The 16,454-nt window shown below is 40.9% G+C and overlaps 1 protein-coding gene and 1 long non-coding RNA gene across 4 annotated transcripts in view; both read left to right on the top strand.

The window, feature by feature from the left end:
* The first annotated feature begins 859 nt into the window (after window positions 1-859).
* The window catches only part of fbxl17 (F-box and leucine-rich repeat protein 17), a 232,963-nt gene continuing 217,368 nt past the window's right edge, over window positions 860-16,454 (top strand). Inside the window, exons 1-6 of one of the 3 annotated variants that reach the window (XM_026186349.2) lie at window positions 860-1,094; window positions 2,855-3,351; window positions 3,565-3,924; window positions 4,047-4,169; window positions 4,267-4,524; window positions 5,549-5,680. In XM_026186349.2, the coding sequence (XP_026042134.2) occupies window positions 2,875-3,351; window positions 3,565-3,924; window positions 4,047-4,169; window positions 4,267-4,524; window positions 5,549-5,680 (1,350 nt within the window). In that variant the 5' untranslated portion in view covers window positions 860-1,094; window positions 2,855-2,874. The remainder of the gene's footprint in view (window positions 1,095-2,854; window positions 3,352-3,564; window positions 3,925-4,046; window positions 4,170-4,266; window positions 4,525-5,548; window positions 5,681-16,454) is intronic. The other 2 variants (XM_026186351.2, XM_026186347.2) reach the window with 2 other exon arrangements.
* LOC145432421 (uncharacterized) lies at window positions 5,687-10,309 on the top strand. Its single transcript, XR_013912710.1, has 2 exons — window positions 5,687-9,008; window positions 9,039-10,309. It is a non-coding gene; the product is annotated as an uncharacterized LOC145432421 (long non-coding RNA).

Raw genomic sequence — 16,454 nt, 5'->3', positions numbered from 1 at the left:
TAAGTTACATACAACTATACATTTTATCCTATTTGTGACTTTTAAGTTTTACATTTCATACTTTAGTCTAATACTGCTTGGTGGTCTAGACTTGAAGTGTTTAATGCATGAAACGTTTAAGATACAAACAATGAGTTCATTCCGATTAACTTTGATGTATTTTGGCAGTATGTGTATATTTTATGCTTGTTTTATGTTGGATTCATTATTTTAAATTCGCATAATATACAGCGTGTGTAGACACAATATCAACTATTATGTTCACGAATAAAATCTGATTATTTGTTGGGAGTGACCAGAATGGACAGGATTAGAAATTAGTGCACCAGAGGGACTGCTCATATCCAGTGCTTGATGATTTAGAGAGGCAAGGCTGAGGTGGTTTGGACATTTGAAGAGGAGCGGTAGTGGATATACTGGACAAAAGGTGCTAAATGTGTAGCTGTCAGGGAAGAGGAAGACCAGTAAATAAAGTAACTGCAAGAATAAAGGTGTTAAGAGTAGAAATTTATAAGGTAGGTAGTGTTTTCTGTAACAACCACTGTCAGTAGATTATTTTGGGGCGGTTGTCCAGTTTTCCTATGGTTAATAAATTAAAAGTTTGTTTTTAATTTAAATGATCTTGTGGCGATACCTCCACAATCTAAACACGATACAAAATGATTCCCATACTCTATTATAATTCCACATTTGTATGCATTAGATAGCTTAATATTTAGACCCTGTGTTTTCTAAGTCAGTTTTCAAAGCTTCATTTACCTATCGTTGAAAAAAATCAATCCAGTGTTTGGTTCTTCTCTATCCCCAAAATCCTGGGAACAGGATTTTCATTGATGGCGAATTACGAATCGCCCTCGTCGGCTTCCTTCTCGCTGCCCTCTCGGTGCGGAAGTGCTGTCCTCAAGAGCAGCAGCAGCAGCAGCAGAGGTACAACCAGAGCTGCTACTGTTTTGGAAGAGCAGAACGGCGATTTAGTGGCCGTTTTTCCTAAGCCCTTGTCTCTCCTTTCGGGGCTCGTCACCGTTCATCTTGACCGTGGAGCTTAGCAGTATTATGCGAGCGCAGTGCGGAGTGTGGGAGCACCGTGTGAAGTGGTGAGAGATGATTGCTTTTGGGGCTATAGCTAACTTAGCATCTGGGGATGGAGCAGGCTAGCCTGACAGAAAACTGCGAAGCAGTCGCGTCTTTCTTTCCCTCAAAAACAGCGTTAAGTTCGTGTGAATGTTGAAGGCAAATCTGCGGCAATTCCAGGCAAACCGCAGGTGTCACGTTAAGTCTGCATTGGCTTTTCTACATGCTAAACAAATGACCACCTGTTCACTGTTTACATCTCTGTGTTTTGATTCAGCAGCCATCAACCGGTGCTGCACTGCTGCAGTTATCCGACGAGATTTTTCACGTCCTCAACAAATGTGGATCATTAAAAAACAAACAAAACAAAAACAACCCCAAACCCCCAAAACATTTTTCAAGTTATGCACAGCATCCACGCATGAATCTTTTCCATCGTAGGCAAGCACGGCTGCAAAGCTTGCTGCTCTTTGTTGTGTGCTGTGCTGAGATTTAGGTTTTACTCTTAAATTGTGAGTGTTTTTAACAAATAACATCAGTATTTCATTGCAGTACTGTGTTGTTGGGCTCTCCGGTGCTGAGTTTAATGACACATGTGGTTGCTGTCAGTCTTGTCCATCGTCGTGTCTGTTTCAGCAGAAAGGACTGTCCTGATTGTTGTTGACATACAGGATCAGGCTCAGATTTTTCTTTTCTTTTTGTGTGGAAATCTGTGCCATTATTTACACGAGCCCACCACGATCACAAATACACCCTTCCAGATTAAGTTAATCTCACTCTCCACCCCGTGTGTGTGTGTCAGACAACTCTAGCGTTATCTTGTAAAGTTCCCATCTTTTCTTGAGCATTCTTTCACTGCAGCTATAAAAAACAGCCTTGAAAATATTGAAGGATGGCCATTAGATTTTCCTACTAAAGGTTCATGTTGACTCTTCCTTTAGGGAAAAGAGGAACATTAAAGCAGCTAACGACAGGCTTAATAAAGCACGAAAAAAAGCCTCATTAAAAAAGGAGATAATGATAATGATAGCTGTTAGTGATCCTGCAATTTTCCCGTATTATTTTATTTATGTGGGGCAAAACATTGTTAGCAAAAAGACATTTTCTCTTAATTGATGAAATACATCTTTACTCATAAAAATGTATTAAAGTATCAGACATATATATATATATATATATATATATATATATAACAATGTTTTGAATAGTCATTTTAAGCAAAAGAAAGGATATCCTTTGTTCTCTTAATTATACAGGGGCTAAATAATTCACCTATGCTATGTTTATGTACTGACTACAATAAATTCGTAGTACTGAGGATGGAAACTATCAAATTCTTTTTTCATTGAATCGTTTTTTCTTCATTGCGTATTTTTTGATGCCAAGTCTTAACACTACAACTTTCATAGAATTTTCATATCATTACAAACTAGCATCTGTCGCTCTCACAACAGCCTTTTTCAGTACATCCATGAACCTCCTCTGAGGTCTTGCTCTTTTCCTCCTGCCTGGCAGCTACATATTTAACATCTTTTGTCCATTATATCCACTAACCCTGTGCTGCACATGTCCAAACCATCTCAGCCTTGCTTCTCCAACTTTGCCTCCAAACTGCTTGACTTGAGCTGACCTTCTGATATGCTGATTTGTAATCCTGTTCATTTTGGTCACTGCCAATGAAAATATGAGCGTCTTCCACTCTGTCACCTTTAGCTCGGCCTCCTGTTAGTGCTGAAACATATATATATATTTGACCAATCCTTTTTTTTTGTTGTTGTTCCAGAGTTTCCTTGAATCATCTATATGGGCCATCTTTTTTCGAAAAATGGTTATCGCCTGAAGAAGAGGACACGCAAATTGCATCACAGGAAGAAGAAGAAGAGGAACTGTTTTCTGCACGGGCCCTGCATGCTCTGCTTTATTGTCCACGGCAACAGCGGTGGTTTCGACGACGAGAGCGACCACTTTGAGGCCAACGGGTGTCGACACAACAGCATCACGGGAATCAGCGTCCCAGGTGTTGGCGGAGTCGGCATCGGAGCGTCAGCTGCCACGAAGCTTGCAGAGCGATACGCGACCCTCGCATCTCCGGAGGATTGCTCCAAGTTCTTGTTGTCACCGAGAGAACTTGCTATCTGGGAGGGCCAGGGGAGGAGCCTTTTGTCAGCTGTTCCTGCCAAACTAATTCCACCACCGGCCCTCTTCCGAACCGCTGGTGTGTCTGTGACTGTGCCCATACCTGTGCCTGTGCCTGGCTGCACCAGCGATTACACAGAGATGGTAGGCATCCGGTTCGGAGCATTAATTCCTAATTAATATAGGCTTTTAATAATTTTCAAATAACTGTATTGCATATTTATTTACATTTAACAGCATGAATTTCTTTCTGTAATTGTAACTAAATTTGCCTGAAAATCTGATTCCAAGTGACCTGTCTGTGTGTGTGTGTGTGTGTGTGTGTGTGTGTGTGTGTGCGTGTGTGTCCGATTGCAGGTGTGTAAGAGGAAGTGCTCAGAGGTGCAAAGGTGCACCCCTTGTAAGCAGCCGCGCTGTGCCTTCGCTGCTCCTGATGGAGGGCTGGAGAATGGAGGTGGGGGGGAGGCGGCCTCGAACTCTGAAACGGGCCATTGCCACCTTCCCCTTTGCCCGCTTCCCTCCTCCTCTTCCTCCTCCGCTTCCTCTTCTTCCTCACCTGCTGATGGCTGCTGTGGGTTGGGTCTTCACGCCGATTTGCCCCACAGTTCTGACTCGTCCCCGCCCTGCGCACATAACTATGATGACTGCCAGGCAAGAAGTTCTGAAGCTGCTGATCACTTGAGTATCAATCATCTGCCTTCCTCCATCCTTCTTAAGGTCAGAAGAAGTTTTTTATTTAATGTTTTCATATGGTTTGGTGCAGACAAAGACACTGGAAAACTGAATTGTTGTCTGATGGCTTTTAAGGGACTGAAAACACCCTTTTTTTCCCCTCACAGGTGCTGTCTCACCTGACAGTAAAGGAGCGCTGTCTTTGTGCCTCTCTGGTTTGTAAGTACTGGAGGGACCTCTGCTTGGACTTCCAGTTCTGGAAGCAAATCGACCTCAGTGGCCTACAACAAGTAAGAGACACAGTTGTCTACAAAAAAGTCAGAAAGAACAGGAAACTTTGATTTCTGTGCTGATTATTGTGTCTTTTTATGTTATCTTGCTCTGCAGGTAAATGATGATCTTCTGGTGAAAATAGCTTCTCGGAGGCAGAATGTGACCGAGATTAACATCTCGGATTGCAGGGCGGTCCATGACCACGGCGTGTCCTCCCTGGCTTCACAGTGTCCTGGCTTGCAGAAATATACCGCCTACCGCTGCAAGCAGCTGGGTGACATTTCTTTGTGTGCTTTGGCTACACACTGCCCTCTTCTGGTGAAGGTGCATGTGGGCAACCAGGACAAACTGACAGATGCAGCATTGAAAAAGGTGTGGATTCAGAACTGGGGTTGACACACAATGGGCCTCATTCACTTATGTGCATATACATGTTCTTGTCCTGATCGGTACAAATGCAAAATTACAGTCATATTTATGATACGTGGGAACGAGCCAGTTGTGTTCTTACCACCGTGTATATGTTAGTGCTGCAATCAGCATACTGCCGCGTGCCCGTTCTTAATTTAACACATTTATTGAAAAAAAGAAAGAAAGAGAGATGCTAAAAACAGTTTCATTTTAGAAAAATACTGTCGTTCAAGTGAAAAGAAACAATTTGACATCAAACTTGAAACGGAAAAAAAAGACAACCAGAGCATAACAAAAAGAAGAAAGCAGGTGGAGGACAAGGATCTGTCAGCCCAAGACGAGTAACTCAGCGACAGCAATTATTCTCCAGCATCTGTGGGATAGTGCCAAGAAATTAGACTTTAACTGATGACATCCAACAAGAAAGGAAGCCATCTTTAAGAGAGAGATAAGATGAGATAATGTCTATTAGAATATGTTTTTTAAAAAAAGCTTAAAACCTGTGCCTTTTTATACTCGGTGTTTTCCTTTCTTGGCTTGAGTTTATTGTGTATTTTATTCAAATTCTGAGCGCTTTTGTTCTTAAGCGGTTTTGAAAAAATAATCACTAAAAAGAAACTTATAGTCATCAGCAGCATTAGTATTAATATTAAGTTTAAAAATGTGTGTTTACATTTTCAAGACAGCCAAACCTTCATCATTTCGTCACGTATGCATGTTCAGAGGATCGTAGAGTGCAAACAAATTCAGGAAAGAAAATAATGGGCACTCACAGATTTGGGTTTGGAGCGTTCTTTCGCTTGGTTTATTTGCAGATTTGTGTACATATTGTTTGCGAACGAGATCCAGTAGATATGAACCCCTAGTTTAAATAAAAAGCAAACACATACACCAGTCATATCAGCTTAGTGAAGATTTTGAGCAATATCTTCTTTACTTCTCTGTTTTGTTTTGTTTTGTTTTATTTATTTATTTTTTACCTCAGCTGGGGGAGCACTGCAGTGAGCTGAAAGACATCCACTTGGGTCAGTGCTACGGTATCTCAGATGACGGCATCATGGCCTTGGCGAGAGGATGCCCTAAACTGCAGAGACTCTACTTGCAAGAGAACAAAATGGTCAGTTTTTACTGTTGGTTAAGGCTAAGAAGTCGTGCATTATTATAGCCCACTCAGTACGCCTTCTTCCAATAAGTACGTCAATGTCTTGAAGGTTTGCTAGACACCATTATAATGATACACAGACTTATTCATTTCTGTCCTTCAGTATATTCCTTTTCTCACTCAAGCTTGGCTGGCAAACATTTGCAGGTGCTCCTTATCGTAGTGTTTTTTAAATACGCAGCTCAAATCTGCAAATAGCAGGGCACAATGAAAGTTTGCTGCAAGTGTCTGTCTTGTTGCTATATGGTAATCTCATCAGAGATTCTTTAAAGAAGGGAAAATATCTTTATCAGTGTGCATGATACATAAACACATTATATGTTTGATAACTAACCTTTCAATCGCTTTTTGGTCTATTCTCTATAAAAGTTGATTTTGTTTTATATAATTTTTTAACTTAGTGCGACATTAGAAAGCTCAGTTGTTGTGATGCCATCTTGTCTTATTATAAAAACACCATCTGCAGTATAAAGCGACATACCTTAAACCACCACTAGATGTCGCTTTTTTCTAATTACTACAAACAGCCTTCCAGCTGCTTTCCCCTCATAGTCAGATGATTATTTGTGTAATTCTACCAGTATAGATGTGTTTTTTCTTAAACTGTATTGTTAATGTTTATGTTTAAAAAAATATTTATCTTTTAAATTATTTGGCTTGTCTGTGCCTATCCACCTGCTATCTCCATCGTTCTTGTTTCACTAATGGTTTCACCTTTTTCCCGCTACTATTTCTTTGGAGGCCATGAATAATCGTGACCTTGATGGATTGGTCTGCTTTAAGTTTTTAACAACAGCTCAGTTTGTTAAAATCCCATTCATCATCTTAATAGTATATGAAATTAGCGATTACCACTAGGTGAGAGATTAATATTGCTTCTTATAACGTTTCAGAGGACCAGTATCAATTTCAGATGGTCATTTTTCAGACGTGAAGGCGCTGAAGTTATTTTAGCTTCCTGTCATCAGGGCAGAGAGAAATGGGCTGAGCTTATATGGGAATTGTTATGTCTAGTCGCTCTGCTTGCTTGGCCTAAAATTGTCGTTAACTTTGCCAGGAGTTAAGACGACCCAGAAAGCACTTATTCTTTCTGACAGCTTAAAGGCTACCTAAGGGTCTCTGCTCCAGTCTCTCAGATATGAAGAAAACTGATTTTGTTGTTCTGTGGTAAAATGGTTTAGAATTGCAATCTTTAAGCGAGTCAGAAATATGCAGAAACACTTATTGATGCCTCTTTATGTATAATTACATTGCATATATTTTTTGATTTCTGAAGTTTCTTCAACCCTAAAGAATATAAAAGGTGTCTCAAGCTGTTGTACGCCAAAGATCTTGCTTCATACTGAAGTCTACAAGTCATGGACACACTAAAAGGTTTGAGGGCGCTTGGAAAAAGGCTTTCCTGAAAGGTTTATACAAAAAATGAAAGACTGAACTCTTGCAGAAATGTTGTGTGGGCTCAGCCCGTCTTCACTACATGAATTGATTCAGGAAAGTGCTGAGATTGGCTTTTTGGGGTTTTAGTGTGCTATAAATTGCAAAAATCATGGGAGTGTAGTGAAAGCCTCTTAAGACTACTTTGTAAAACTTCTCCTCTTCTCATGCTGGCTTCTGTTGTGTGTTAATGTGGGTGTGAGTTTCTGTCTATCCTAATCAATCACAGATGAGGATGAGCCTTTCACTCACTCTGATCTTTTCTCTCTTTCTCGTCCTCCTCCTCCAAAATGGAATAATTAAATTGCTGCAGGATGTTGCTGTGTGGTCTGTTCACTCGCCCTCTTAACTTTTTCTTTGTCATGTGCACCCACGTACATTTTTTTTCCCTTTCTGTCTTGCTTTCCTTTTTGCCATGATTGTGGTTTTACTGCCACGCTGAAGGGTTCGTTTTCTCTGTGTTAAGACCATATCAAGCTCTGGTGATGGTTCAAGACGTTTTTTGCAGGGGGGGGGGATGCGCAACATCTCTGAATAGGCTTGTGCAACTTGAAGGACTCTTTTATGTTATTTGTTTAGCAGCAGTAGTTGTAACATTGCTATAATGTACACAGTATTTTTTGCAAAATCTTGGTAGTAATATCTGGACACTTTTGTGCCATTGGTTAGATTTTTCTTAATTTTTTTTTAAAAAAAGGGGAGATGTGTAATTTCATACCCTGATTATCATACCGAAGCAGTGTGCCCTTCCCTATGATAATGACAGTTTAAAGTTGCTAATGTAATCCCGAGGATGGCTTTTACGCTCAGTAGTGTCTCCAAATTTTGTTTACGGTTGACAAACTGGAGCTTTCGCTTTCATTGCTTGTTAGCTCGGGGCCAAATCAGCCCAGGGCTATGGATAACCCTGGGCTGAGAGCGTTGTGTGAAAAGCAGGTGACTGCGGTGTGTCTGTGCCCCTCTTCTTTTGACATCCACCCTGCATTCTTTATTGGCGTTCATCCACTATTTATGCCGGAGTTGGTATTATTGCAGCAGTTGGCTTTCAAGGCTTGTTTTCATCTTCTGAAGTGTTTTCTCGCTCGCTTCCCATTCATATTCTGTTCTCTTTCAGCACCTCGAAGGGCAAAGGCTGGGAGAATAGCAAATTCCCCTTTTCCCAGACTCGCTCCAGTTTGCCGTAGGGGGGGGAGAGGCAGCCCTGAAAGTTTAACTCTGAGTTCTGTCAGTTTTATAGACCAAGCAGTGGACAAAACAGAAGTTGCGAAAACCCCTCGTCACCCGTCTTTCCAACTTTGCTCCAGTGTACCTTTCAATTAAACACGTTATAATCTGGAAACATTTTCGCTGGAGAAGCACTTTTCCTCACTCTCTTTTTTCCCGTGTCTTTAAACGGAAAAACCCCCCCAAAACGTTATCTGCTCTCGTGTCTTGTTAAAATCAAAGCGTGTGCACTTAATTTTCCTGCAGTGTGACGGGACATTCTTCCTCTGGCTCATCTCAAAGATGCCGCGTCTGAAAATGCACTCTCTCTCCCTCTTTCCCGCTTTCCCTCTCCCCCCTCTCGCTTACACGCACAGGCTCTGATTATTAACGGTTTTAATTAGTCCAAAATGTGGAAATGTAAGTGGAATTAGAGATGACCTAACATAGATTACCATGTGCCCTCAATTTAGTTGTAATTACCACTCTGCATGTACAATCAGAGCTTCTCTCCCTTGTTTTTTTTTCTCCTCCCCTTTTTCGTTTTTCGACAGCTTTTTTTTTTTAGCCCTCTCTTGTGGATATTTGGGAAGGAAGAGATGTATTTGTCTGTGGGACTTTGTGAAACACTAGAAAAAGATGAACTGTCAGTGTGAATGGTGTTTCCTGGCTATAGGTCAGTGGAGGAGGGCTCATCTCCCGTTCTGATTGGCTGGCTGTCAAGCTTGTCAGTAGTTGGGTTTTCGCTGGCAGGAGGACTGACAGTGAGGCTCCACAGGTCCAATCAAACATGATTGCAGATTAAAATGTATATTGACATTAGCAGATTTAATTAGCTGGATTAGAGGGAGAGATCAAAGAGAAAGGAAGTGATAATGATAGCTGTCAGTTATTATGGGATAGACCTTTTGACATGAACCAACACACATCGCACAAAAACACAGAGGAATATTTCAGATGGTGGCAGTGACACACATACACTCGGGAGCGGTGGGTGACTTGAATAGCTGCCATCTGCACTGGAGTCTCCTTTGGAAACTTTTTTCTTCCACATATTTGACTGTGATTAGAGATAAATAGAACCACTCTGACCAGGCGCATAAACACAGCATTACACATGCATAAACAATGTGGTGTCCATCTCCGCAATCCCCTCCAGTCTTTGTAGATGGCCATTTAGACTTTTCAGGATGTTGAATGTCAGATGTTGTCGAATGTATTAAGTCAGTTTAGTTGCTAATAGCACTGGATTATGTCCATCAGATTGGGAGGTGGGGGTGGGACTGCTCCCACTCAGAGTTTCCATGCTTTAGGATCCTGAAACATGCCAATGTTTTCTGATAGCAGATGCTGATAGTAATTATTTTTATTGTGTTGTTGTTTTTGCATTACAATGTTTGTCCGTCCATCCACTTTTTCAATTAAAGGTTGACAATCTGGGATAGCGGCTGGAGCCTGTCCCAGCTGTTGAGGGTGAAGGGCGCAAACACAAAGAGAAAGACATCAGTTCATTCTCATCGTCACACCTACGACCACCTAAGTCAACACATTTTTTCCTTAATGTTATATTTTATTTCCCGAGTCCTTGTTTTACTGGGATATTCAACAACTTTGACATAAGCAATGGAAAATTTCAAGTCTTTTCAAAACTTGGCTTTGCCTTTTTTTCACACCTCAAAGATAAAAGTGATGTATTTTCATCAGTAACATGGTTTCCATAAACTCAACGATAAACCGAATATTTGTGTTGAGCTTGTTGTTTAAACGTTGGAAAACAGCAGCTGACAAAATGAAAAAATGATCAGCACAAATCATCTGAAGAACAGACAAATTGGTAAATGATCAATAGTAGAAACAATAAAACACTATAAATAATTGAAAGTTGCAGACTCATTTGGAAGAAGCTAAGAGGCTTGTTTATTGTAAGGAAATAAACTGTGATTTATACACTTCTTCTCATTATTATTATTATTGTTTACATTCTCATCATGTGGCCTATGTTAACAGCGGATTCCTCTCCCTCGCACATCTTCCTCTTTCCTCTTTTGAAGTGCATTTGTATTGATCTGTGTCCCCACAAAGACGGCTCTGTATGTGCGTGCGGCTTTTTTTTTGCCGTTCGGCCTTTGCCTAAAGCGTAATCAGATGCATTAATGAGCACTGACTTTAACTCGAACAGCCGGCTGCACTCAGACGCAGACTTCGTCGATATGTTCTCTCTGCTGTCTGCCCAAGAACAAAACAAGTTTTGAAAAGAAGAAAGTGAAAGCGTTTTTCAAAATGCGAGTCTGTGAACTTTCCTCCAAAGCGATATTTCACTTTGCTGCCGTGTTTTCTTTTCAATATTAGTTACTGCGGTAAAGAGTCAGGATCAACATTCTTTTGTGTGTGTGTGTGTGTGTGTGTCTGTCCCACAGTCTATCAATAACACAGTCTAAATTACTTTGTAAAAAAGACGAAAAACACTTCGGTGTGGCAGGATGCTCTCTTGGATTCCTCGAGTGGCTCATGGAAATGTTAAAAGTATTAACCTTGTGGAAAGAAAACAAAGTCAAGTGAATGACTCACATTATAATGGAGAAGTGGGACGGGCCGCACAGCTGACTTTATACTGCTGAACAGTGACAGAATGCCAAAAAATGACACCGGCTATGAATCAGATATTTGTTTGGGCAGGGCAGCTAACCTGTGCTAGTAATGTCTACATTGATGTAACGATGGAAGTAAATGAGTTTTTACCAGCAGGAGCAAGAATCAAAATGATTCTTACATTTTACTTCACTTTTATGTTAGCTTATATACCTTTTTAAAAAGAAAATGAAAGTGTGTTCCAAGGCGTGCCAACACAGAGCTTTAACTTATGCTCATTTGTTTTAAATAAAGGGTTTTGAACACATCAGCAATGAAAACATTAACAGTTTTTGAATGTGTTTCTATTAAGGCAGGTTATTATTAAGGCAAAACTCTGGCTTTGTTATAAACTGTTGTTTTAATTTGTTGCTCTAATTTGTCCTGTTTAAATCATTATAGCTCCTTGTACTGACTGTATTGCTTGACTTTGTTTTATCTTAGTCTATGTTGCCTCAAAAACCTATCAGTGACAAGGGCAGCAAATTAGCTCATGGTCAAAGTCCTACACTCATTTCATTGGTTGCCTTTTACTTCAGTTTATGAGAATGTCATCTCTTTAAAAATAAAATAAAAGAATGAACCTGTATCTCTTACAGAGCTTGCAAACTGCCCTCACAAGTGCACGGTAGACGGTTGCAGAGAAACCAGTTTGATCTTGTTTGATTTGCCTGGTTTTCAACTGCAGAGGGTGTAGTAGGACTGGATAAGAGCAGTAATACGACAGTGAATGAGCAGCGAGTGAGTTTATTTTCCTCTAGTACTTAAGACTGCACATAAAAAAACAAACCAAAAAACAAAAAGGTGTTTTTAGAAACTTGAACATCTCAAAAAGTATTAAATTCACACACATTTTCTGTTTACCTACTCCTGAGAAGTCATTTACCGAGAGTCTGATTTGGAGGAGAATCATGTCGCGTAACCTGTTGGTAGTGAGGCTGTAATATTTTCCTGCACGAGGATGCGTGTGTAGAATGGCTGATGAGTTTTTGTGGCCTTCGCGTCCTTTCCGATGTCACATAATTCATGTCAGAATTTGAATTTTATTGAAATGAAAATAAGCATTTTCTCACCTGTAGCGAGAAACTCTGAATGGCCTTTGCAGTGGTAATACATAATCTCCAAGTAGTGGAGATGTTGTAGCAGCGCTCATCTCCATGACGTTATCAAGCATTCGCCCGCAGCTACTGGAGTACCAGAAAAAGCACTGAAGAATGTTAATGCGGGTCTGACTTCCATTTCGATTCATTTTCTGTCCTTTGCTTACTCTGGCTGAGCACATGGACGGACTGCAGTCGGAGGCGGGGGCTAAAGCTGAGATGAAACCCGCATTTAATTTCATTTTTTATTTTGTTACTGGGTGGTGAGTGCTCAGGCTGTGAAAAATTTGTCCTGCCCCTAGGCTAATAACTCAATGTTGTAAGATTTTAAAAGCTGACACTTTTTCTTTTTTCAAAGATGAATCTGAAAAAGGAATACTTATGTTGGATGAAGATGAGTGCTATAATATGAGCACGACCAAAATAATCTGTCAACGAAAACAAAGTTTTATCACCGTAGAGCGAATGAAGAGTCTTTTTCCTCTAAGTGAAATGCATTTTATCGTTAGTTTAATTATATTAACTTTCAGTTTTACTTCAGTCTAGCTACTTGGTGACCTGTGTGAAAGTCAAACTGTGGTAACTCACAGATGTATTTTTTGGTGGTCGATCTGGCCTTAACGGGCAGCAGCAAGTTGGAAAGGTTATGGCAACACTGCAGCCGGTAAGTTTTTGACCATCAGTAAAATTGGCACCCGTTTCAGTTTTCCAGAGGGCCAGCACTGGGCTTTGACCTGGCCGGTGTTTAAAGAGCATTGCTTTAGAGGCCCTCTGTTTATCCAGCCCCAGACAGCAGCAGCTTCTGACACCCAGCCAGGGATGTCACTATGATTCATGGCCCTTTCCGACACCTCGCTCATGCCTTTACTCTTCTTAATCTCTTTGCACTCTCTCTCTTCCTCCCCTCTCTCCTTCTCTCCGATGATGAGTTTTCCTTTTGTTTGAGAAGGGCAGAAATGATGTCATCATTTAAAGCCAGAGCCCGACGTCGGGACGGAGGCCTCGTCTTTAGCCTGTGAGCTAGTTTGTGTGTGCATCGTGATGAATAGCCCTCCCCTGGGATTCGCTTCTGTCCTGTTTATGGAGAAAAGACAGATGTGTAGCACAGCAGAGACTTGGACAAAGTCTACCTGCCTTATTTCAAACTTTGTACCCTCCGTGCACGCGTGTGGTCCTCTTACTTATCTCCTCACTCTCCTCTCAAACAAGGCATGCGCTCCCTCTCAATTGCACTTCCCCTCTGTTGCCCTCTCCTGCTGCCGTCTGTCTTTAAGAGACCAAACTCGCTCTAAATGCTGACTTCATTAGTGATAGGAAGCACAAAGCCATCCGTAGGACCATTTATAGATGTTGTGGTTTATCTGTCTATTTATGTGCATGATCCATCCTCCTCCCCCCTCATCTACTATCTCACCCTCCACCAAGCGTCTTCCTTTACCTCCCGCTGTGATGCATTTGGGGCCGGTGATCGCGGCAGCGGTTCAATACTTGGGGTAATGAATGTGTTTAATAAGCACAGTGGGTCGATGGACTTAATGAAGGTGTGACAGAAGATGGGCCTGGAGAATGCTGCTCTAACAAGACTCTAACGAGCCTCTGGGGTTAACGAGGTCACGCTGTAATTGGGATTCCCTCACCTGTACAGTTTCTGTTTGTCTGTTTTCGGTCCACCGCTCTCAGCTTCTAAAGTACGTCCACTCTTGTACATTTCTTTGTTCCTCTATTGTGCTGTCACTGCTCTTTGAAAATGATTTTTTTTCCTCTCCACTGCCTGCTCCGTCTCTATTTGCTCGCTGCACAGTGCTTCCCTCTGTCTTCTCATAATTTTTCTGTCCATCTCTCACATACAGCTTTATGTTAGCTTCTGTTTCACTGCAGCTCGTCCATCTTTTCAAGGACAACCTGGCTAAGGAATGCTGGCTGAAATACATTAGAATCCTTTTTTATTTAATTTGTTTTACATTTCTAATGTTAGTCTCTAAAAGGCATGTCTGGAGGCTTGGAGTTTGTATTGCTGTAGAAATCTGACATCAGGAAAAAAAATCAAACAAACCATCAACCTGTACAGCCACTTTTCCTTTGTATCTGTTTGCGTAGCTCTTGACTTAATAGACAAATGTACTTAAATGGCTTGGACCACAATAAGAAGGAAGGGGGCACATACACTAGCACATTTCAGGTACCTGAAGACCTAAAAGTATTCCTTTTTGATAAAGTTTATAGTTGGGGCTAGATCAACGATTCCTTGGGTATACTACTATAAGCGCAGGCTACCTCCCATAATGCACGGAGCGTTTCTTCTTCACTCTATTGCATGTCATTAAGTTTACTGCTTATCATTAAATTTTGTGTTCTTTCGCTCATAGTTTGTGCTTTGTCCTTGTCTCTCTCTGCTCTCCTTTTTTGTCTTTTCTTTCCACCAACATCCCAACTGGGCGTGGCAGATTGCAGCCCCTCCCTGAGCCTGGTTCTGCCAAAGGTTTCTTCCTGTTAAGGGGGAGTTCGTCGTCCCCGCTGTCACAGGGTGCTTACTTCTGGGGGATGGTCTAATTGTTTGTGTTTTCTTTCAAATATTGGGTTTTTAATTTCCAGTATGAAGCACCTTGAGGTGACTGTTGCTGCGAGTTGGTACCAGACAAATAAACTTAATTTTTAATTTTTTGGGGGGAGGGTTACCTAAAAGTATTTGTAATAAGAGCTGTTTGAGTTCTCTAAATATTAATGAAAGGTACTTCAGTGCTTCCTTTCTTGCCTCCTTTAGCATAGGACAAGCTAGACCATCCTTTATGAAAATTCTATCCCATAATTAATAGCGCCGCACCCTCCTTTCCATAACATGCTGATATGTTTTGAATTTTCAGCATCAGGCTGTTGAACCCACAGCTGAACTCTGAACATTACGCTGCTGTAATAAAATCTGCCTCTTGTCGAGGTGTTGCCTTGCATGAAGAAAGCAGATTTATATAAGCTTTCTAAATCAACTTTATGATCAAAGTGCATTTAAGGTTTGCTGTTGTTCGGTTAGTATCGGTAATATTCATTGTTATATTGCCAGCCTTTAGGAATATCATGAATTAATTTTTACTGCGGGTCAGCTGGGATAAGTTATGGATGAAGGGAATTTTTCTTCGGTCATAGAAATCCTCAAAAAGGTGGAGGAAACACTGAGTTGCACACAATCATCTCTCCACCAGGAAAAAAAAGATTTATTTCTTTGTACTGGATACATGTTCTCTTTTCTTTAAAATTTCAGCTTTAGGAATGAAATGCTTCACCGGTGGTTCTCGTTTATATGACCTACACGAAACAACACGCTAAGAACACGCTGTGGTGACGTGAAACGCAGCAGACCATCAAATTCTTCTTCGCACCTTGCCCTCATGATGCTTTCCATAAGGTCAAGGAAAAGCGATGAGGAAAAGCAGATACAAGGCAGTTATTTGGACCGGACTCTTTGACTCGACTCACAAAGTACAGGCTTTGCTGTCACTATGGTAACACTTGACCAGTTTTTAACTGGTGGGCTCCCTCTTGTGATGGACTTTCAGAAGTGTTGGTTTGACAGGAAATACCCCCGTCCCGTGAAACTTTTTGTTGTTGTTTTGTTTTTTTAAAGAGCTCTCAAGTGTCCTTTATAGTTTATAAAATATCAGAATTGGTGGATTGCTGTTAAATGGGCCTAAACAACTGTCAGAAAGCACTTATCCTCAAAGTACTTTTTCTTTTATATAGTCTAAAAAAATATAACTGCAACAAGCAACTACTTGCTATGTGATACTTATTTGTTTCTGTATCATCGGTGTCAGTAGAAATCAAAGACTTGCAGGTTTCCAGAAATGACTGAAGCAGCTCCCCTAGAAATTGTTGACATTTTTCAAACTTCTGTCTTAATCAGTCTTCTCTGTTTGAACCCTGTCTTCTTCTAAGTGAATCCAAATGGAAGTACCAAACTGTGGGTGATTGAAAAATTAATATACAAATATTCGTCCCATGTTGCGTCTCAATTTCACAATCTTGACGTGCATTTTCTCCCGAGTCTGCACCGTATGACTACGCCTGTTAGTGATTCAGTCAGCTTAACAGCTAAGCAGGTTTTAAATAGCTGTCACTTGAGCGGCATGCTTGCCACCTGTTGAGATTCTACTTGATGTTCATTGTAGTGAATTCCTTTTGTTTCCACTTTTGTGTGTGTGTGTGTGTGTGTGTGTGTCTACGGTCTAAGAAAGTGCCTGAACAAAAAGCACTATGTCGTGTCTTTATTGCTTGCCATGTTTTGTTGCACCAGTGGGAGCTTCTTTCGCTCTCTGTTTACTTCTACCTTCACTCTTATTTTTCTTTGACTTAAAAATGTTCCACTCTTGTCT

This window comes from Astatotilapia calliptera, chromosome 12 (assembly GCF_964374335.1).
Source record: "Astatotilapia calliptera chromosome 12, fAstCal68.1, whole genome shotgun sequence".
Lineage (NCBI taxonomy): Eukaryota > Metazoa > Chordata > Actinopteri > Cichliformes > Cichlidae > Astatotilapia > Astatotilapia calliptera.
This window is presented reverse-complemented; position numbering and strand designations above follow the sequence as displayed.